This window comes from Scatophagus argus, chromosome 13 (assembly GCF_020382885.2).
Source record: "Scatophagus argus isolate fScaArg1 chromosome 13, fScaArg1.pri, whole genome shotgun sequence".
Classification (NCBI taxonomy): Eukaryota; Metazoa; Chordata; class Actinopteri; family Scatophagidae; genus Scatophagus; species Scatophagus argus.
The window spans coordinates 16,929,715-16,952,585 of NC_058505.1; the positions used below are offsets into that span (position 1 = coordinate 16,929,715).

General features: G+C 41.9%; 2 protein-coding genes across 9 annotated transcripts; both read left to right on the plus strand.

Moving 5' to 3' along the window:
- The first annotated feature begins 252 nt into the window (after positions 1 to 252).
- Positions 253 to 7,615, plus strand: si:ch211-188c16.1 (uncharacterized protein LOC562677 homolog). 7 transcript variants are annotated; one of them, XM_046409459.1, is made up of 20 exons: positions 254 to 442; positions 1,082 to 2,024; positions 2,129 to 2,320; positions 2,496 to 2,615; positions 2,688 to 3,015; positions 3,116 to 3,231; positions 3,330 to 3,355; positions 3,522 to 3,562; positions 3,672 to 3,722; positions 3,867 to 3,999; positions 4,238 to 4,397; positions 4,697 to 4,820; positions 4,954 to 4,985; positions 5,387 to 5,450; positions 5,587 to 5,624; positions 5,886 to 5,949; positions 6,399 to 6,503; positions 6,616 to 6,629; positions 6,896 to 6,929; positions 7,101 to 7,615. In XM_046409459.1, exons 1-20 carry the CDS (start codon positions 416 to 418, stop codon positions 7,168 to 7,170), a joined length of 2,682 nt encoding a protein of 893 aa, XP_046265415.1. In that variant the 5' UTR covers positions 254 to 415; the 3' UTR covers positions 7,171 to 7,615. The 7 variants fall into 7 exon arrangements, with proteins under 7 accessions (XP_046265410.1, XP_046265411.1, XP_046265412.1 ...); XM_046409454.1 differs by having other exon boundaries at positions 253 to 442; positions 2,496 to 3,015; positions 5,590 to 5,624; XM_046409455.1 differs by having other exon boundaries at positions 253 to 442; positions 2,496 to 3,015; positions 3,525 to 3,562.
- A 497-nt stretch (positions 7,616 to 8,112) lies between these two features.
- Positions 8,113 to 21,464, plus strand: LOC124069634 (phospholipid phosphatase 3-like). Of its 2 annotated transcripts, none has more exons than XM_046408932.1 (6): positions 8,113 to 8,546; positions 13,122 to 13,276; positions 17,713 to 17,993; positions 18,099 to 18,156; positions 18,299 to 18,475; positions 19,429 to 21,464. In XM_046408932.1, exons 1-6 carry the CDS (start codon positions 8,408 to 8,410, stop codon positions 19,555 to 19,557), a joined length of 939 nt encoding a protein of 312 aa, XP_046264888.1. In that variant the 5' UTR covers positions 8,113 to 8,407; the 3' UTR covers positions 19,558 to 21,464. The 2 variants fall into 2 exon arrangements, with proteins under 2 accessions (XP_046264888.1, XP_046264887.1); XM_046408931.1 differs by lacking the exon at positions 13,122 to 13,276 and adding an exon at positions 14,055 to 14,212.
- Positions 21,465 to 22,871: the final 1,407 nt, after the last annotated feature.

Consider the following 22,871-nt stretch of genomic DNA (forward strand, 5'->3'; position numbering starts at 1 on the left):
TAAATGATCTATAACCCCAATTTCTAATCTTCACCCCCCTCTTAACACAGCTAGAACCTGTTGTTCCAACACACACTTTACTCTAATTTCAACTGAAACACAAACATTTTCCTTCTGACACCATCTGCAGTGAGATGGTCCATTTATCATTGTTATTATTGTTGTTGTCATTGCTGATATCATTATAACATTAATACTGTAATACTGATCCAAGTGACGTTCAAACAGCATGAACGTGCACGTTATCAGGTCACGCGCAGCACGCAGGTGCGTCTCGCGGCGGCGATTTCAAATCGTTCAGCGTTTCACCGTAAACAGTATGTTGGAGTTCGTCTCGCTAAATGTATCAGAGTAGCCGACGGTCTCCACATTTCAGTTTAGTTTCATTTTTCCAACTGTTCAAACCTGAACAGTGATGAACAAACAGAGCTACGATGGAAGAGGTAACTTTTAAAGATTATTTTCGGAATAATTTTAGCTTGAGGACTCCTAGAGGATAGCCATATTTCGGTGGCCATCCTACAACGCTGTGTGCTAGCTGTTACCTCATGTTTGATACTCTGTGCTTTTAGTGCAGTAAGTTTATCTGACGTTCATTTATAACTAACTTGTATGGTAATTCTAAAGACTAGTCTTGGTTAATCAGTTAGTTGTTTGGTTCAAACAACAAACATTCAGTTTACAATCACAGAACACTAGGAAACTAGCATTCACGTTTGATAAACTGGAAGCGGAGGATGCTTTTTCATCAAACTACTAATTGATTATCTAAATTGAAGTTAATTTAAAAAACAGTTTCTTGTTTCTGTAAAAATCTGTTCAAAGACAATCTCCATTGACTTCTATAGTATTAATGTTAAAGCAGAAATCTTAGAGACATATATTTCAAAACCAAAACTATCTGCATAGCTAGTGAGTGAGGGAGATAAGGTTGAGAAAGTAATTTTTGTAAAGCAACCCTTAAATTATGTTGTGTCAGCATTGGCTTTTGGCTCTGTAAATTAACCATTTTGTGTAAATTGTCTGTGAAAGTAATAGCTATTGATTCAGTGATTGATGACGCATGATTTATTTTTTTGTCGTGGAGGGACCGATCAATTTCAAAGCTCTGAGAGCCAAATTTCAGGAAGAAACTCTCCTGGCTCAATCCAAAACTAGTCGGCCAGCTGTTGCAGAGAAACCCAAACACCTACCTCCTCCTGCAGGTCACTGCACCTCCGTGGTTAGCAGTGTTAATTTTGTTGTGGAAAACAAGACAGTGGTGGTTCCTCAGGTCATCTTCAGAGATGGGCTGCGGGCATCTGGAGGCAAGCGACCAATTTCTTTTCCACCGCAGCCTCAGCAGACCTCCCCTTCATCCCGGCTTACTAATGGAGACGGCACAACAAGGCAGTCCCTCAAAGACCGACACATGCCTCTGGTGCTTCCTGTCCTGCCTGTAAAAGAGCAGAAGATAGAACTGACAGCCAAAAATGAGCACAACCTAGAACCAGAGCCAGGGAAAGAAGTTGTGTCACAAACTAAAATCAAGAAGAAATGTTTGCTGCTTCCTTTCAAGTCAGCAAAAGCATCAAAAGTCTGTGTAGACAATGGAGATGAGCCGACGTATGCTGATTTGACAACCAGACCTTCCAGTGCTCCTGGCGAGTTTTCTTTTGAAAAACAACCTACAGAGGATGGGATTTCTGTCCAAAGTGACCAGTCGACAGCTGAGTTACCCCTCTCCAGCCCAGATATCCCAGTCACCCCTCCTTCTGGAGAGACAATTGTTGACTCTGACAACAAAATTATTAGCACCTTGGAGAAGGCCAAGAAGAAGTTTTCACGCAAGCAGATGTTGATTTCTACCAAACCTAAGAGTTTGCGCTCCCCCGACTACGTCTTGAGGGACAAGGCGTTCCCTCTGCCACCAAAGAACATCGAAAGTGTTGAGCCTGAGCCACCCATACCTCTACCAGTGTGCCTTCCACGCCTGGCTTGTATTTCAGCCCGGCCTTTCTTCAAAGCTAACAACTCTGCACGCAGTAAGTTATATTCAGTGACAAAGTTTTCATCCACATCCAACTTAAAGTGTTTAATCATGTAAAATTTCTAATGGATCTGTGATGTTGTACTTTACAATGGCCAGAGTCTGTGTTGGATAAGCAGTTTGGAAAGGACAAAACGCAACTTCCCTCTGTCAGGACTGGTGAAGCTCATCCACCCTGTGCTCCTCCAAAGAAGCCTCTACCTGATTTGAGATTGCTGGGGCCATTGCCACCAAAGCCCTCCAGACCTCCATTAGTGGATCTCAGCTGTTACCACCTGTCCACAGTAAACGGTATGTTAACATGCTTTAGTATTTTGCTGCAGTTTTCTTTTTGTGTAGCTTTGTTTTTTTGTTTTTTTTACTCTCTTTATGTCTCACTGTGTATTATCTGTACTGCAGTTTACATTATTTTACTTGTGGTAAGGTTGAGCATCTGTTCAACTCCCGATTTGGTCTCTTATTATAGCGATTTCACCTGGTCTTAGCCAAGCACCAAGTGAAGAGCCAGAGTCTGAGCATCCATCATCTGTACTAGATGCTCCAGAGGTTCCAGAATTTGAGAATTTGGAGATGGAAACAGCAGAAGGTGAAGCTGTTGACATTGGTGCACTTGACCTGGAGGCATTAGACTTAGTCAGCATTGACCTTCCTGTACCAGGCGACAGTGGGCTCATGGATTTTGAGGATCCACTACCTGACTGGGCAGCATGTGAACCCCTCATGAGCACTACCATCCAAGATCTGAACCTTGGCAGTCAAAACGTAATACCTCTTGATCCGGCCTGCTTCCCTGAACCAATAAACCTTTCAGAGTTCCCAGAGCCTGCTGTACCAGAGCTGTGGTCTCAGAGTGAGGAGGTGAGCATAGATCTTGTGTCTAACTCTCAAGCTGATGAGACTGATCTAGGAGCTGCTGAGTCTGCTGCACAGGAAGCAGACAATGGTAACCTTGCAGCACTGGAGAATGAGACTCAGCCACATCCAAGGTGAGATCTATAGTACCCACAGTCGCCATTTGATCCACTTTTTCACTTTTCATTATGTTATGACATTTCATGATTGTACATTTGTTCCCTTCCATTCTAGTGTACATCAGCAGGGCAGTTATTATGAGGCATGCGATAATGTGTATGAGGATGTCGAGAACATCAACAAAGTCATGTTGGGCCAGAACTCACGTAAACGTAAAGGTGGACTGAAGAGTAAGAATGTTAATAGAGTGTTTGTTTGTTTTTTAACATAGACCTTTTGCAAACATTTATCTTTCCTTATTAATTCCCTTGTTAATGATTTTTAACAGATCCATATGCTGACCACCACCCTCTGGTAAGTAATCTTTTTAATCTAATTGACTATATAATCATCTAATTAGTAATAAGAGCACAGTTATGTTTTTGGCCAGTGACACACTGAAGAAATGAAGAAATAAAGAGCTTCACTCTGTCTGACAATCATCTGCGGTGAATTAAAAATCATCTGTGTTTATTTCAAGAAGGAGGAGGCGTGTCTTAACATACGACCACGGAATCCATGGTATGTCATGTGTTCTTTGTTTTGTCATTGACATTGTTTGTTTCCAGGTGGAAAGTAGCCATTGATATTTTTTGTTTCTTCCCTTTTTACTGTGGTAATCAAACTGCAGGGGCGTTGTATCAGGAGAACATGTTCATTTGGCCCATAATCATGTCCTCAGGTATGTTACACTTTTCTCTTCTCTTACGGGTGTTTTGGTAAAATGTTGTGCAACATATGGTCCCATGTATATTTTAGGTGGTACATCTAGTCTTTATGAAAAATAAGTTAATTTTTGCTACTGAACAGTCTGATTTGTTTTCAGTAAAGAATGCCAAAGCCCTAACGCTTCAGACCATAAAGAACAGAAGAAGAGGGAGAAGCAGCGCCTGGAGAAGGAGAAAAAGGAGCAAAAAGAAAGGGAGAAGAAGGAAAATGAAATGAAAAAGAAGTTTAAAGTAAGTTGGGTGATCAAATTACTTAGAGGTTCAAAATACCTTCCCTTTATTGGAGCTGTTTTTCTGTCTGCATTTAAATTCCTGTAATTATGAACTTTTATTCATCATGTTTAGCCACTGATTGACTTCAGTGTCACTAAAAAGTTGTTCGAAATTGTTCAACACTGTACTCTGCAGTAATTTCTCGTCTTGACATTGTGCATGACGCCATTCTCATTGCTGAGATTTGGCTCTCTAGGTGACTGGTGAAGAGGAGCCCATGTACCATGCCCGGGTGATGGTGGCCAGCAAGGTTCGCAAAAATGACCTGCCTGTGAAGAGCGGGGACACAGTCAGCATCATCCGCACCACCAGCTGCCCCAAAGGCAAATGGTTGGCCCGAGACGCCAACCACAAGTGTGGGTTTAGACGTATTGTCATGTTTATCAGTCCAAGAGTAAATTTTCAGTTTCAATTTTCATTTGAGTTTTGATTTGGTCGCATGGTGCGTTGATTGCTGGTGTCAGCTTGTGTAACAAGATTTGACCAAGACTAAAAGAACCTTAGCATGTGCTAACATGAATGTTGAGCCACAAGCAGGCTACAAAACAACAACGGATCACATGAAAGTGCTGGGAATTTGTGTTTTTCACCTTTACAGCCCAATATTATTAGTTTTTCAGTGACTTCAGTAACTTCCTTGCCCTGGGTATTGCAGATGGTTATATTTCAGTCATGAATGTGGAACTAAATATCAAGGAGATGCTGGAACTTGGCAAGAAGGCCCAAGCAGCTGGACGAGGAGGCAACCTGGAGGGAGATACCATCAGCATTGGGAGCAGGTACTGGGTAGCTCACTGATAACTCTTTTACTTCTTAATAAAAAAACAAACAAAAAACTTGTGGGCAGCCCTTTATTCCCAGTGCATCAGTGTGTGTCATGCTCAGTGATTCCTAACTTTTTTTGTTTTGCAGATCCTCTAGCCACCCTGTACTAACAAGCAGTTGTAAGTATCAGTAGCCTCTGCACAAAGATATTGAGTTCAGCTTAACTTATTATTGTTTGGTTGTATTGTCTCCTCTAACCATCGCATGCATTATCTACTTCATCGTCTCCACAAAAGCACTGCAGCCCAACAGAGACACGCAAAGTCAAACGGTTGATGTAATGTATGGACTTGTTGACTGACAGAGAACAGTGCACAGAGATCTGCAAGCAGCCCACAGACTCACACAACGCAAAGCCTGGCAGGAATAACTTAACTAGTTGTCGGCTGCTTGACAGCCGTGTGTTATTTTATGATTGTGAAGGAATTCCTGTAAGCTCAGGGTTTTAGTTTCTATCCTGCGAGCCATCTGTCATCAGCACTTGCCCTGTGCTTAATCAAGCTAATTTGTTTTTCTGCAGTCACAGATGACAGCGAGGAGTGGGCATGTGAAGATGAGACTCTCTCACCCTCCAATGAAAGCCAGTAAGACTGTCAAGTTTGTAGTCTTTTTCTGTGGCTTGACCACATGAGAGTACATTGAAGTCATTGAAAGATGTCATTGAATTTATGTGGTGCACAGTGTGTATATAATTATTTTCTGTCGCTTCCTTCCGTATAGTAGCTTCCCACAGCAGACTGCATCAGTTCCCGAGATGTGTGAGTACATTTTACATCCAGTCCTTTTGAAGTGAAAACATGAGAACAGAAGATTCTTTTTTCCCCCTCTCAGACCTCTGGATTAGTGGTTTTTTTATGGTATGCACTGATGTATTGCAGACTGTAGCATGCCCTTTGATGTGCACTCTTACCATGCTGATTCCTTACTGCTTCCTTCTCCTGTCTTACTGTCCTTACATAACTCCTCTACCCCACCCCACATCACTCCACACCCCCACCTCTGCCCTTCGGTTTTGACAGCAAGTGGTCATGTCAGTGCCCAGCACAATGTGAGTGATGCCAACATGGAGGACCTACACACGCAGTAAGTCTCAAGTGTGTCAAACCCTGTTTCTGCCGCTTGCCATATGTATATAAATCTTCTAAATTTCAGTTAGCATTGCGTTTTTATTTTGCTTGAAAAATGACTTGAATGATTACTTCTCTTGTTTATTGTTTATTATATATTACTGTTATATCTCATTGTCAGGTGCCTGGCGAGCAAATAGGGGGTTAAGTGCCTTGCTCAAGGGAATATCAGCTGGTTAATATGAGGGGGGGGGAGGGGTTATTTATCACTTCACCACACACAAATTTTTCCTGCCAGTCTATGGGGAATTGAACCGGTGACCCTCCGGTCACAAGCCGCCTGTCCGACTTCTAGCTTCTAGGCCATGGCTGCCCCCTGTTGGATTTTAATATATTCTACAGGTGCTTTTTGCCCCTTGTAGGCCATTGATGAGTTTGTTGAGTTTTCTTGTTTCAACCCTACAGGACCAGACATGAGGCCCTGCAGAAACTAGCCATCTTCTTTCAACAGAGCAAAGATGAACTTGGTGGTATCCCTGATAGTGGGGATAATGGAGCAACCCCTACAAAGTACAGTACTCTCTTATCCAATACTTCATTGAAAGTCGTATTCAGAATCTGTTAATGCTAAAGAAGAATGTTTCTCAAATGAATCTCTCCGTTCTTATCCATTCTATCTTAGTGCCGAGCCACCAAGTAAGTTTAACATCACATTTTTTCCATGACTTCAGTGTTGTCACCACTTCTGTCACTCTCACTGATAATGGTGAAGCTAAGAGGGAGGGTACTTACAAATATCTTTAAAGACACAACAGTCTCAACACTGGCGTCTTGCCTGTAATGGAAAATGCGTAGTGGAGTATATTTATCTGATTCCTGTAACCTGGGGACATGGTGCAGGACGGGTTGCAGAGACGGTTCAAAGTTAATGTGATATTTTCTATCTGCTTGTCTTCATCCAGACTTCTTGTGTGCTGTCGAGGAGCCCCCATATCCGTAAGTGTTGACAGTTTCTTTCTAATCATCAAGTAAAGCTTGGCTCCATTTGATCTATTTATAACCACAGAGTATTTGTTGATTTTGCCAAAGAAGCACAGGCAGTACTTCAGGTTCTTTAAATTTCTGCCCACGAGCTATGATGATGTCCCTTTGTGTTTTGTGTGACAGTGAACAGGAGGTTGACTTCACAGAGCTGGAGCTCTTTCCTCCCCCACCATTATATGCTGACACCTTCTAATCACAACATTGGGTAAAATGGAGACTGTCGGCATGAAAAACTGCACAGTTCTCTTTTGGGATTTGATATCAGGAAGAATATCATGTCATGGAGATGAGTTTACAGTGGAACTGAGGATGTTTTTTACTCTGTGGAGAAAAGAAACCATCATAAATGGACCTGCTGGTGTGTACTATAATTTTGATTTCTGATTTTTGTTCTTGATAATGATACACTTTCACATTGTGTTCTACACTTTTCTTTTTCCTTGTCTCCTTGCCTTTTCCTTGTTACTGCTAATCGAGCGCACACTGAAGCGCGTTGCACTTTATTCAACAAGAACGACAATGATAAAAAGTAGCTGGCTGTTCACTTGTAGTAACTCACATCCAAGGGTTTGTTTGTGAATATGTTCAGTGGTTTCTCCTTTGTTTCTATGTCACGTCTAATAAATATTTGTCATTGATTTGTGCTTTTGATTTTTTTTCTGACCTTCTCTCTTATTGAGACAAACTACTGGAACCATCACAACATGGAGCGCCTGCAGACCTACATAACATTTAGTTATCCACTCCTGAGATCACGGATACAAGGTGGCATTTATATGTCCCTTGCACCACCTACATTTTGTTGCATGTCAGTGTTTTCATTTGTCATGATGCACACATGGAAACTCTGTATTAAATCTTGTTATTTTTAGCTGGTATTCCACAGACCATGGACTGTTCACTTCTGCAACAGACCTCTAACCACATAGATATACAACTTGGGCTCCAATGCCTGGATTCTTCTCCCCCCATTGTTCTGTGGCTGATTTTGCTTTGAGAAATCCCCTTGTTACAACTGCAGTGGCAGTGACCATCCCCCTGCAGCACAAACACTGTGGGAATGACCCTGTGAGAAACAGTTGAGGTGGCTTAATTGAAAGGGGAGGGCCTGGAGGAGTGGTTTTCTTGGAGGGCTGTCGCAGGACTCCTACTGCCCCCCCTTAAAGAAAGAAAGTAAAGCATAGTAAGAGTTGAGAAGGAGGCGTGCAGTGACTGTTAGAGACATAGGAGCTAGTAGTCTCAAACCGAAAGGGCGTATTTTCTCAATAAGCCCAACATTAGTACAGGCTCACTAGAGTACACCTTTGGATTCCGTGTGTAGTAGATAACAGGAGATAAAGTCAGCGGAGCGCTGCGGTGTAGCCAGTAGCAAAGTTTTTTTTTTTTTTTTTTGTATTCCCTTTTAATCTGAACCACACAACACGTTTTAAATGCAACGCTGTTTGATATATGAGAAAACTATGGCAGCCGAGACGAGGAACGGCGGGAGCTCACTGAACAACAATAACTGCAAAGACCACAGCAGGAGAAAGTTACTGGTCGGAGTGGATCTCTTCTGCTTGTTTTTAGGTGAGACCCCCCTCTCTGTGTTAAATTACTTTATATCAGCAACATGTGGGACATCACTGTGAGGAGTCTTTGTCATTCACACTGCATTTATGTCTTAATTGTTTTTGTTTGTTTCACCGTTAAGCATAAAGATTGTTAACTTGGTTTTACTGCAGATTCAGATAGTTTCCCTCTACTAAGATGATAAGTTAAAATAGCTAATCTGATATTTACGGTAATTGCTGTTTTATATGATTAAGATGTTTAAAGAGGAAATGTTTCTGTTGATGCTGCACTGATGAAGTAATAACATCTATTAAAACTACTACTGTACTTAAGCACTTTTTTTTTTATCCAAAATCTTTTAAAGCTGTCAAAGCTACAAGTCATGTCCCATCAGCAACATGTTTAGTTGTAACCGCTATTAAGCCATTTGTCTGTTCAAACTGCAGCTGGCTGGCAGAAAAATGAGGTGGGATATATTTCTTTGGTTTCCACGCACACCTGTACTGTAACTCTGCTTGTTTTGACTACTCATAATATGGCTCACATTCCACAGCAGCAGGATTTCTCTTGATCTCAACATCTGGCATAATATATATGTGTGTGTGTGTGTGTGTGTGTGTGTGTAGTAATTAAGGGAAGTGGTGAAAAGGTCAGTCCTGTGTGTGAGTGTGTGTGCGTGCATGTTCCCCACTACAGGTCCTATGATGTTCGACAGCTGCAGTCACCGGGTTATGATTGTTATTGTGGGTGGGGTTTTTTTTTTTGCATTGAAATATGAATCCAAAGGTCCTACAAATGGCCTTGGAGCCTAAACCTTTGACCGTTCACTAATTTCACCACTTTATTTTCTTCTCTAGGATAATCACATGTTTCCAATGTGTTCTGTGTAACATTATTGCAAGAACACGACTGCAAGAGCAACAGCGACAGCAGGCCAGTGTTTAGCTAAAAAAAAAAAAAATAAAACTGTTGCAACCGCATGGGAAAAGCACCAGTCCAGCTATTGTTAAAAGAAATCCAATCAAAGATCTACAATATAAACAGTCTTTTTCTGACAAGTTATATTTAGTTTTGGTCTAGTTTTTGTCTCCATGGAGGGTAAATCCCCGTGATTTACTCTCTATGTACACAAGTGCCCACAGAGTAGCTCATCAACAAACCATCAATGTTTGTCTGGCTAAAGATGTGGTTTGAAGAGAGCTGCCCCAAGAGGAAATGGTGGGTCTGTACTGGTAATCACCAGTCTCCAATCTCCGTTCTCACATGCTGATTGCAGTTCTGGTATTACTACACACAGGGATGTATCTTTCCGTTTCTCACGTGCACGTGGACCATCTCCAGTCTCTGTGATCCCAGTAGACCGTCAGGGCCAGAGAAGATTCAGTGGACATTGAAAGTGAAAATAATGCTGAGCAAAGGGTTGTTATTTTGTTTTGTTTGTTGAAACCCTGGTGAGGTGATTGGGTTCAGTTTACATTAAGCTGTGGCAGGCGCCTTTCGTGTTTTCCAGTTAATCGTCTTATGTTTCCCTGCGTGTTTGACCTGGTTCACCGCTTCAACAGTAGGTTTTTTGACCAGGTTAACACTGTGGACAGTTGGAGTTAAATGGTCAGGGTCAGTTCAACCAACCCACCAAACTGGGTGAACTAGGTTGGTTGAGCTGACCATTTAAATGCTAAAGAAGGGGAGGGAAGGGCTGAAAGAAGTCAAAGTGAAAGTAGACACACCAAAAGAAAGCTAAAAGTCTGAGTCACCTGTGATACATTTTGCTATGTTGAAATTAGACAGAGGAACATAGTGACATGTGCTGTTTCCACTGCCTGAACTGACTTGACTTTAGAACAAACTGATCCTACATGTACAGTATGAACATTTTCCATAAATAGTATTATAGGATGTCCGCAATGTTTTTGTAATTAGCTGTTTACATACATACTATATGTGTATAAATGTTTGCATGTGTATTATATGTAACATTGTATTATTAGTGCCAATGTATTGACAGTATTACTTCTTTTTTGTTTTGTTTTGTGTGTGTTTGGCAGAGAAACAGCTATGTAAACTGCCTTCTCTTCTTTAGAAATGTGAACAATAAATGGCGCAGGAACACTCAAGAAAAACAGCAGTTGTTGTAGCCACTAGCAGTTCCATGCAAATGCACTTTCATTTCACAGAAGCAGACAGACCTGGTTTTCCTTCCACAGTGGAACTATGAGCAGAGTTTGCAGCAGACCAGGCTGACAGACAGACAGACAGACAGACAGGGGGCAGGTTGTGTGGCTGCTGAGACTAAAAACAACTGCATCTGTGTATACACCACAACTACCTCAGACATGTATACATTTCTACAGCAGACAGTGAGGGATCCCTGCAAGTGGAAAATGTGCGTCTGTTTATTTTAATAGTCACACTTGGCGTTTTGGCAAACGCCTCCAAAATATGGTGGGGATTTAATTCAGTGTGAGGGATACACATTGATTCTAGTTTCCACAAACTGCAGCTACATGGAAATGCCAGTGCTGAACTGGGGGAAAGGCAAGCGGGCAGGAGATTCTAACAAGTGCGTCTCCATAATATATTTTCTCCCATATTTTGATGTGAGACGACAGCTCACTTATGTGCTGAAAAAGTCACCATCAGTCTTCATTCACAGTGTTTGCTTATTTTCAATTAGGGTTTCCTAGCTGATTTTTAAGCGGACTACTTTAGGGCTGAACTCAAAGTGAACAGACAAGACCCCTGAGGTTAGCATTAGAAACTGAAATCTCTGAAAGTTCTAATTAGGTTTTGTTTGTTTCTGTTGTTTTTGGCTTAACGTTGAGCTAATCTGAAAGGCTTAGCCTCACGTGTTGACTGGTATTGGCAGGACAAGGACCCCCCCCCCCCCCCCCCCCCCCCCCCCCCCCCCCTCCCATGGCTGTTAGAAGCGGGAAAGGAAGAGGAGGGTAGGAGGGGAAAATCCTAACATGCTGATGCTGCACTGTTTAGACGGATGGACGGGTCGGAGGACTGAGCAGAGAAGAAACCCTGCTGAACGTCTGGAAAACAGGCCCTGATACAATGTCTCATTGGGGTCGTGTTTTTCCCTTCTTTCTAATCAACTTTTTGAAGCACTTGAGCTGCCTCCTGGTTGTCTCTCTCTATCAGTCTCTGCCTCTGGCCTTGTGGTTTGTATCCCCTTTGTGTTTAGAAACAATTGCAGGGGTCAGAACTCTGGGGTTAACATGTTTCACATCCAGCACTTTCAGCAGTGTTTGCTTTTTGTTGTTGTTGTTGTTTGTGGAGGAGAAGTCCCTGTTTTGGGAAGGGCTGTGCGGTTTGCCTTTGCTAAGCGGTCTGAAGGGTCAGACGATGGGATTTATCGTGCCTTACAGTACTGTGTATTTGTACAGTTACAGGTCTCTAAGACATACCACCCTGCTCTTTCTCTTGCCGCCAAACTTGCTTTATGGAGCTGATCGTAGCTCCGTCAAGCTGTTTGTGTGAAGAGCGAGAAGGAAAACATTAATAACGCGAATCCTGCTGAATGTGGAGGGAAGGCTGGTGTTCTGGAGTTCCCATCAGGCAGCAGAGCTCTGTCAGTAACCTGAGCTCAACCCGGCTGGACCTTCAAAGGCCAAAGTCAGCTGTGTGTGTGTGGACGTAAGGGTTTGAGGGGCTCAGCAACTGAAGCGTGTGCTGACATTTGCACCATCCCGCCTTCAGCGGCTCTCAGCACTGACCTCTGCACCCTGGTGCTTTTTAGCTTTTGAGACTGAGAGCCAGAGGACGAGAACGTGTGAAGAACGTCGATGTTTGTTTTCCTTTGTATCGCCAGATCGCAGAATTATTCAAAGAGTGACTTGAAAGCTCCGCCGTCAGTTAAATGCCGCTTTGAAGTGATTTGGAAGTGTGTTTTTTAAATTCTGTCAGAGATTTGAGGCCTCTCCTGGGTACCACGTCCTCACTCAAATTTCAAAGCCCTCCACTGAGGCTTTTGGTGAATGAGGAAAATAAGCTGTTCCTTTTGGCTTGTAACATAGTTACACCCACTCTGTGTTTGTTGTCAAGAGATAAATAAGATCTTTTTGCCACTTTAAGTGGCGAAAGACACTAAATTGATCAGACGCAGACATCCCCTGGGGCATCTTAAAGTGGGCCTTTTTAAGTGCACTTGAAAGCCTCTGCAGACAAGAAAGTAAGACGCTCATGGTGTTTGTAGATTTTTTTCTTCTTGTCAGTTATCAGCAGTGGTCTCTCTTAACATGACACATCCATCGCACTTAGCACTAACTCAAACTGTTATTCTGAGCATAAAAGGTTCACTTAAGTCTACAACAATGACTAAGCTCTGATTTTGGAATTCATTTCAACAGATTTTATGTTATTTGTTTTAGGTTCTTTTCCTCATGACAGCATCAGGGTTCATTTTGCAAACAGGATGAGGTGCATAACTTAAATACATGTCTGCTGGGAATTTTTAAGCTGTTTCTATGACTGTCTGAGATTTTTTTCTTTTTTGTCTTTGTGTGTTTTTCTGTTTGTCTTCCTGTTGATTATGTCTGTTGGTAAAGCTGTCTGACCTCTGTTCATTTGTGTCCAACCAAACAGTGTTGCTTGTTGCTGTGTTTTTGCACAAATCTCCCTTCCCGCCTTACCAGAGAGGATTCTTCTGCAATGACAACAGCATCAGGCTGACCTATAAGAGCAGCACGGTGTCCAACACGGTGCTCACAGCCGTGGGCTTCACTCTGCCCGTGGTCTCAGTAAGTCCTGTCGTGGTACTACAAGAGAACTAGAGAGCATGTGTTGGGACACTCTCACCTCAACCAATGGTTGGCTTGTGACACCTCAAAAGACAAGATTGGTTTGACAGACTGACTCACACTCAGTGGTTTTGCATGTTGTACCTCATTAGCTTTAAATCATGCATTACTGCCAGTCATGACTTGAGTTAAGCTCTTATGTTGAAGCAATTTGTTGGTTAGAAGCAAACTGTCATGTTACTTTAACATAAATACTTCTGGGTTTAGGAGATTAATAAACGGATTCTTTCAGATTTAGATTTAGCAGATTTAGATTTATTTTTTTTGTTGCCACAAAACGATCATGCAAATTGTACACTAAAAATGTGAGTCCTTTCACTTCCAAAATGTCTGCCGCTTCATGATTCTCTATAGGAAACAAAATTATGAAAACCAATGACAGCCTGAAGCGATAGAAATCCCTCTAAAAATTGCCAGCAGTAAAGTAATGCATGCATGATTTGTCGTAACAGGCTAAACCGCATACAAAATTACACAAAAATAGACTAATACTGAATATTCAACAGTCACTGGAGTCATTATCTTTTGATTAGTCACAGATAGCGACCTCAGAATGGATTGAGACAGTCCCACATGTTCCCTTGTTGCCTCTTGCTTGTACCTGCGACCTCTGTAATTTGCATATCATTAACCGAGCACCTCCATCTCTCTTTCTCTCCCTCACCCATCCCCACCCTCCCTCTTTCTCTCTGTGCCACACACTGCATCTTCACGCTAGCCGGCCTGCCTTTCTTGGTCATTGAGACCAGCGCTGTTCAGCCTTACCGTAGAGGGTTTTACTGCGATGATGAGTCCATCAAGTACCCAGCCAAAAATGGAGACACCATTAGCGACGGTGTGCTTAGCGCTGCTGGCATTCTTATCACCATCCTCTCTGTAAGTCACCTCACTCTCATCACTAATGTCATCATCACTTCATGTGTTTCAGCAGCCTTCACCTTTACTAGCAGCACCTACTGATACCTTATGCTAGATGTTGACCACATCATTTCTTACCCTCAGGCCATTTTAAGGTCTCAGAAAGTCTGCTAGGTATTTGGATATGGTAACAGTAACCTTTCCAATAATCTATAATAATATGGTAATGATATAGAGATTTTAAACTGCTTGGTCAATTACAACGCACACTCTTGCTTTTCACCAACCAACCCACATACACATTCCTCCTGTGCTCATGTTCAGAGAAATACATTTGCACATTCTCCATTAGAGGGCTTTATCTGATTGCTGACTCATTGTTTGTATAAACTGAGATTGTTCTACACGGTTACTGAAATAACAGCTTTTCATACCTGTCTGACTGACTTCCGATTCTAGATAAAAACCAATCAACAGCATTTGTTCAAGGCTTTCCCTCTGGGGACTAGAGATAACTCAGTTGATTAAGGCACTTGAGCGAGTGAAGCGTTTAGTGGATTGATGCATTCACCAGAGAGAAAATTGCGAGGATGTAACTAAAATCTGTACACTAAACTGTCCCAGCATCCTGTAATGCAGTTTCATTTTTCTCCATTTGTGACTGCTCAGAGGTTGAAACACCCCATCTGTTCTGAGTGTTTCTCTGCCACAGTTTTCAGATGTCCTTCCATTCTGAGTAATGCATCTGTCTACACTACAAAGTGTTTTTTCAGCCATCGCTTGTGCTTCTAAAGCCACGCTTTCACCGCAGGAACTTTCCCCAGGGACTAGGAACCTTTAGAGGATCTCAGGTTCCACCACTGGGACCAGGGTCTAGTTCTGAGAACATTATTTTTTATCCCACCAAAAAATCCCTGCTTGGGGGTGTTTAGTACTGACCATTTCTGACTGGCTGAATACTCACAGCATATTATTTCAGCCACCGTTATTAAAAATTTGCAACCGCAAACCAGTTTGTTTTTTGTTCCCTGTGCTTCAGCACATCAATATGGAGTTACAGAATAAAGTATAAGACAGATGAGTCGATGACGTATGTTCACACGTGCAAATGACGAGCCGCTGCTTTTTTGCCTTATCTTCACAAGCTTTAAGACTGCAGGGAAAAGACTGATAACAGTGGGCTAAAGAAACCTTTTATTTTGTTTAAAAGTAGAGTAGTAGACTGTAAATACCCGAATAACTGTTTTGCAACCACATACTAGACACCTAGCATCATGTAGTAATGTCTCAACAGCTGCTAACACACCCGCCACCACATCGAAAATGCCAAGTTTCAGTAACAAGCCGACAAAGGCAGATTTCTGGGACATGAACATAGCAGCAGGCACACTTAAAAATTCTGCAGGAACTGTTTAGTTGTTCTGTGGTGTCACTCAGCACTGCCATAACATTTATCACTGGCACCTGACCGGAAAGTGCCCTGCCTCTTGGCATGGATTCTCCATTGTCTCTCCCTGGAGCCAGTAGGGCCCTCCTCCTGGAGAGCAGACTACACTACAGGCTTGGGGCCACATGGGTTTTCATGGTGAGAAGGAGTGCTGGCTCCGTGTAATTATGGTTGACGCAACGGTTGTTCGGTGAAATACTGTAATTGGTGGGGTGGAATTGTGGTTAAGGCCCGAAACAAGAAGACTCTGCCAGATACCTCATTTTCTCCTTGCAAAACGTGACTTGACGACTCCTCTCCCCCCTAGAGTGTTCTGGCCAGCATTTGTGTTTTCTGAACCAGAAAACACCAACATTAGGCCATTCACGCTTCATTTCCCACTGAAAAGAAGCCACAATCTTTGCAATTTATGCAGATCTTTTGCAGAAGAAATGAAAACACCACGGTGTCATTTTTGAAATACAAGGCATTTCATATAGGCCACAAATCTTGCCCTCATGATTATCCCTTGAGGTTTCAGTACAACAGCTACATATCCTACAGTGCCAGTTCGTTGATTCATTCAAATACTATAGTTAAATCTTTCACACAAGGGGAACCAGATGTGTGTTCTTCCCCTTCCCTCTTTCCCATGAAAACAGCTGGGCTTTATCACACTGGCTCTAAAGGCCTGGATGGTGGAAACGACCTACTCTATCAGCTTGTTAAATCTCCATAAAGGCTTCCCTCTGCAGAGAGTGTTTCCCAGAATGAGACTTATTTCTGCGCCCCTCAAAAGAATGTCTGATGAAACTGAGATTCTAACATGAAAACAGCCACACATGCCTCGTGAAATCGGAGCCGTTTCAGAGAGACAGACCGGGCGGTGAAAAACAAACGTGCCCCCGACGTGCGCCTGGTGGAGTCTGGCCACCAAAATCAGACACGTCGCCTAGCTCAGCGTTTCTGCTGATTAGAACCAGCAGTGCCTCCCCCGCTCCTCCCTTACTATTCCTCCCACTCCACTCCTCATTCCTCCTCTCATCTTCTTCTTTCTTCCCTCCTTTCTCCTTGTTTGCACTCTTCTTGTCCTGTTAGCCTTTTCTTTTCACTTTCTATCTTCCCTTCCTGTTACTCTTGCCTTCCCTCTTTCCGCTTTCTCCCTGAAACTCCCCTACACTCTCGTTCTCACTCCTTTTCTACACTTTCATTTCACGGCTGCTGGAAGACAACAGGGGATGAGGGGGTTGGGGAGGCTTTTGTGAGCTTGAACAGCTGTTTTGAGTTATGGCTGTCCACCTCCCCCTAAGCAAGTTACACGTCAATCGTCGGTTTTAGATGGTGGTTTATTTACACACTTACAGAAAACTATACACGGTGCACAATTTTAAGTTGCCTCCCACATCGCTTCACTGTTTTGCCTCAGAAGTAGAATGGCCCAGGTAAACACATTCAAGTATAAAGTAGTCCTTTTGAAACCACTTCATGAGACATCACTAAATTCTGTTTTAGTTCCTCATAATAACACCTCTTTCCAGAGAAAAGGTTATTTTTGTCACACCCATAACTTAAATTCCACACTTTAAACATCAGAGTTCTCTGTAGACTTGTCCCAAACATCCACCCTCGCCGAATCTCACACTTTGATCCATCTTTCTAATATGTCCACAGGAACTTAGCAATGTCCTTCTGTGATGTTTGGCTAGAGCTGCAGGGACTGCTCGTGAACGTTTTGAGGCCTTTTATACACACAGCTATTCTGTCAATCTGCAATGCTGCAGCCTTCAAAACCACGATGAGAGGTTTTCTAAAGTTGTGCAGAAATCAGGAACAAACAATTACACACATTAAAATACATGTGAAATATGAGCAATACACTTTTCTGGACAAATATATTCCTCTGTCCAAGTGACATGACTTAAAAGTGCTGCCTTGTTCCTCATAAAATTCTTTGGCTCTCCTGCACTCACACATTTTCACTGAGCACTCGCTGAGATGAGAATTAAGAGCTTAGGAATTAGGGCGGACACTTGACACACTTATAGCAAACTCATGATTTTCACTGGCGCTACCATCTCTCCTGTCTCCTCAGATCATCATTGGAGAGAGCTACAGGATATACTTCCTGAACGAAGGATCCAAGTCTTTTGTAGGGAACCCCTATATTTCAGCTCTCTACAAGCAGGTGGGCGTGTTCATCTTCGGCTGTGCCATCAGCCAGTCGTTCACTGACATTGCCAAAGTGTCGGTGGGCCGTATGCGTCCTCACTTCCTTGATGTGTGCAAACCTGACTTCTCCACTATCAACTGTTCCCTGGGATACATCACTGACTACCAGTGTCAGGGGCCAGAGAGCAAAGTTCAAGAGGCCAGGTAATTGCCAATATAGAGACTTTAACATATTTCAAATAAACCAAATATCTAGAAGCATTTCATCAAATTTTTGATGCAATGCTGATTGTACATTGTTCTTCGTAGGAAGTCTTTCTTCTCAGGACATGCATCATTCTCCATGTACACCATGCTTTACCTGGTGGTGAGTTACTGATGTTTTTCAACATGTGCCTATATTCCGTTGTGCTGTCTATGAACGCACCCTGTATTTAAAACAAAATCCACTTCTCAGATAATGAGATGAGTTTTCTATCTATATGAACTCATGATGCTGTCTCTTACAGTTTTACCTGCAGTCTCGGTTCACTTGGCATGGAGCTCGCCTGCTGCGCCCTCTGACCCAGTTCACCCTCATTATGATGTCTTTCTACACCGGCTTGTCCCGAGTCTCTGATCACAAGCACCACCCCACTGATGTCCTGGCGGGTTTTGTACAGGGAGCCCTTGTGGCCTACTGCATAGTGAGTGGTTCTGTTATGTTGTAATATTGTAATCTGTATTTGGTAAGAAAACATTGAGATGATCTATGAATGAATTTCATATTATGTAATTTCTAACTTGCTAGTTAATAACGATTATAACTTAGCTCAGTTCTTAATAGACACAAGTGAAAAATTAAATGAAAAAAATGGAAGGGGATTCAGTGCAGAACCTTGAGGAACTCCATAGTGTACATGTAAAGTAAAGGACGTGACACAACATTGGACAAGAGCAAATTGTCAGGAAAGAGAAAGGGGGATGACGGGCATTATTTATAAATTCACTTTGTCAAAGGACCCAGGCACCTATTTTAATTGTCTTTTGTCCTGTACTTCACCTAATGTTTTGTGGTCTGATGTTTTCACTACGCATTTGCTACGCTTTGTTTAATTTGTAAAAGTACCCCCACCTCTGAATTTCTGTGTTGTGAATACCAGCCACAACATTAAAACCATGTGACAGTTGAAGTGAATAACATTAACCATCTGTTTACAATGCCGGGAAAACCTTGGGTTCTGGCAATTACGGTATGTGGATGTTCTCTGACACACACCACCCACCTAAACACTGCAGAGCAAATACACCTCCCCCAGAGCAACGGCTCTTCCCCTTGGCAGCAGCCTCCCCCCCCGGCTGGACAGTGTGCCCCATCGCATTTCGAAAACAGCTCAGGAATGTCTCAAGGTGGGAGGCCCCACCCACAATGCACAGGACCCAAAGGATCCAACATTTTGATGCTGGTGACCACAAAATAACCAGATATCCTGTGTCCCTTACCCCGACAGGTCAGAGCTGTTTTGGCAGCACATGGGGGAACTTACAAATTATAAAGCACGTGGTTTTAGTGATGTGGCTGATCAGTGTAGTTTATGGTAACAACAGCAAGTGTTAAAATTTCAAGTTTTGAAGTTGTTTTTTTCTGTTCTCCACACAGGTATTCTTTGTGTCTGATTTGTTCAAGCCCAAAGGTAGACGTTCTACCCTACTGTCAACCCCAGTGAAGAAAGACCTTGTACCTCCAGCAGACATCAGAGAGCGAAGCAACCATCTCATTATGGCGTAGAAAAGACTGCAAACTGACTGTACATAACCCTGACCTGTGCCATTTAAATCACTGCTACAGCCACTGGCCAATACTGGATTAAACTCCAACAATCTGTACAATGCAGACTAATATGGAATCTTGAACATCTCAGAGGATGACAAGAGGCAATGGAAAACAGTCATGCAAGTTTTGCTTTCTCAACGGAAATTTTCTTATTTTTCCTCAGTCTCACCAGACATTTTAATGTGGAAAAGAGACATGACCAGGGATATTTGTTCCTCTTCTGTTATGAAGATTATTGGAGATTCTCCTCTGTCAAGGCCTTTCCATGGACAAAAGTCTGAAATCAAACAAAACCAAATCAAAAGTAAGGGCAGCTGTTAAAAAAGGTGTGTGGCTTTCTCACATCAGCTGGATTCAGCAGTGCTAGCTACACTAATATTTCTGCCACTCATTCAGTGGGACTAATACAAACAAATTATGACAAAAAACAAATTCCTTGATTTCATGAAGGATGTTTGTTTTCGTTTGGTTTTACTACAGACATATAGATGTAAGCATTTTATGTGTGATTTATAGCACTATTTTAGATACTCTCAATACTTTTTGTTACCACTTGAATGACCTGAAGTGAAGCTTTTGGAAAGCTTTGTAAGACTTTTCACTTTTATTATGTCCATAATATAGTGTGTCACATAAATTACAGTATGTGGAAAGTACAGTGAGAGCATATGTGTTGGATGTGGGCCTCTTTCTGCTGGGTAGGACGAGCCCCCACTGAGCCATTTAATGAAATGACTGTCTGTTATATGTACCAGACGGGTGCTCACAAGTGTAAGGTCAGAGTGTGTGAGTGTGTGGGTCTCATGCATGTCCTGTGTGTCTGTGTGTGTGTGTGTTCGGGTGAGGCCTTTCTGTGAATGTGCTGACGTGTCTTAATGTCATGTCTATGTGTTTCAGTGTTTATAGCGTACAAGTGTGCTTCTCTTCAGTTCGAGAACAGGCACCTGCTGCAACAGACACATGTAACTCGAGATAGAAACACTGTTGGGAAAAAGAATCATGTACAGTACATGTACTTTACTGTTGCTAATTCACATCACTGAGGAATCCTGTGATATACTGTATGCTACACAGACGTGTGTGTGTGTGTGTATGTATATATGTACACATATGAATATATTTAGACAGTACAGTAGTGTTTCACCAAAGCACAAGTAAGCAAGTAAAAACCTAAACAATTTATTATTCCGGCACATTTGTAACTGCTACATATTGTAGAAAGTCTTTTTAAAGTACACAATAGGCCTGGCAATGAGGCTTTGCATTATAATAGACAAAAATCATTTGTATAAAAACATTTTTATAAAAAAAGAAAAAAATAATAATGATGCTAATATGTTTGCATGACATTAGGAATCAACTTTTTTGGCATAAAAATAATAATACTTGAAACCACTGACTGAACACATCATCCTAACTCAAGTTTCTGAGACAAACTTTGATCTGACTCTGATCTGACTTGTAGGGAAACCAATTTTTTTCATACATCTTGAAAATGTACTGCATTTAGTGTCAGAAAATTCTGCATGCTATAATTAATTGTACAATACTGTATCGTGTGTATGTATGGTATCTTTGTTGAAGAATGTCCCACTATGACTTTGCGTCGAGACCTGTGTAAATGTAAAACATGCTGCTTTAAAGAGGCAGAGCTTGGCGGATATCATCCAGTAAAATTGACAACTTGTGAATATGAAGTTTTATGAAAAACAAAGCTCTTAAGACACACAGCTTCATTGTATTTTTATTAAAAAAAAATACCTACCAATATTTTTGTAATGTCGTGTGAAATTTTGTACCATGAAACTGTAAGACGTATCAAAGATCAGATGTCTTTAATAAAACGAAAAAGATCAAGAGAAGCATACTGTGATGGTTATTTATTTTACTTTTTTTTTTTTTTTTTTACTCTACTGTTTTACTGTTTGTGTCATACATACTTGGGTCATTCATGCTTAAGAATTTCTGACTTTGGTACTATATTTCAGCCGGCCAACTGTGCGTGAGATGGAGAGATCCGGGCGTGGGGCAATGGTAGACTTCCATGCCCAGCTTCCTGTGGGGAAATAGTGTACATTCCAGACTTTAACCTCTCTCCCCAATGGCTCTCTGGAATAATATAGACTCCAGTATGCCAGAGTGGCAAAGTACATTCACACATGAGAATGCTTAGAAGCAGTATAATTTGATTTTATTGTCTTGTTTCATGTTCTTCGTCCACACGAAATATGAATAAACCTGACATGGATCATCTACAGGTTGTTCCATTTAGCTCTCTGTGTTACTGCATGTGCCAGCTTGTGAGCTTGGTTTTAGTGTGTTCACATGGTAACCTAAGCTGACTATTTCACTGTGGATCAGGCACATTACCCAGAAGAGATTACAGTTGATTAGTTTAATAAGCTGAAAAAATGTTTTATGACCACACCAGCGGTGGTACTATTGTGCAGCAGCTGTCTTGTGTTATGACTACAACTAAATGACTGTTTCCAGTATCTTAATTGGGCACAAAACTACAGCCTACACACAGTTCAGGGTTTTTTTGTTTGTTTGTTTGTTTGGTTTTGTCATTATCATTTAGCCACACTTTTAACATGACTCTGGGTTTGGCAAAGTTCATCCCAGAGTTCACTGCTTTTGTCCGAACTGAAATACCTCAACAAACCTTGGATGGATTGTCATAAAATTAAGTCACTGGCTTTGAAGATCTCCTGGTCTTTCCCTCAGAACACTATATGGTTGACATTTTTGGGTTTTAGTGAAATTTCTATTTTGTTGAATGAATTGCACAAAAATTGGCACAGATATCCTTGTACATTCCCTTTGGAATGAACCTTAATGAATTTAAGGAGTGACGCTGTCTGTTTCCCTTTGTTATGACTACTGCTAAATTGCTGTTTCCAGTGTTTTAATTGGGTACAAGACTACACCCCAGCGTGTGTGTGCCTTTTGATAGATATTAGATTATTACACATACGCAAGCTTGTTATTGTCCTCTGAGTAGCTGCGTAATTTCCATCTCACTCTGCCTCTTCTGTTCTCTAAACCAAACATGGAGCATGTTTGATCTGATGTGTAAAGTCTCCTCTGCTACCAAACATGGTAGTGGCTTTAATTCCGTTAGTGTGGCTTTCTCTGTCCATCAAATGTCCACATCCAGTGCCAAAAACCTGACATAATGTTTATCTTTGAGAGCCATTCCTTTAAACCATTTGTGGTGCAAGATTTTCTTAAAGATATCTTGAGTTGTAACTGAAACTGTTAGAGGC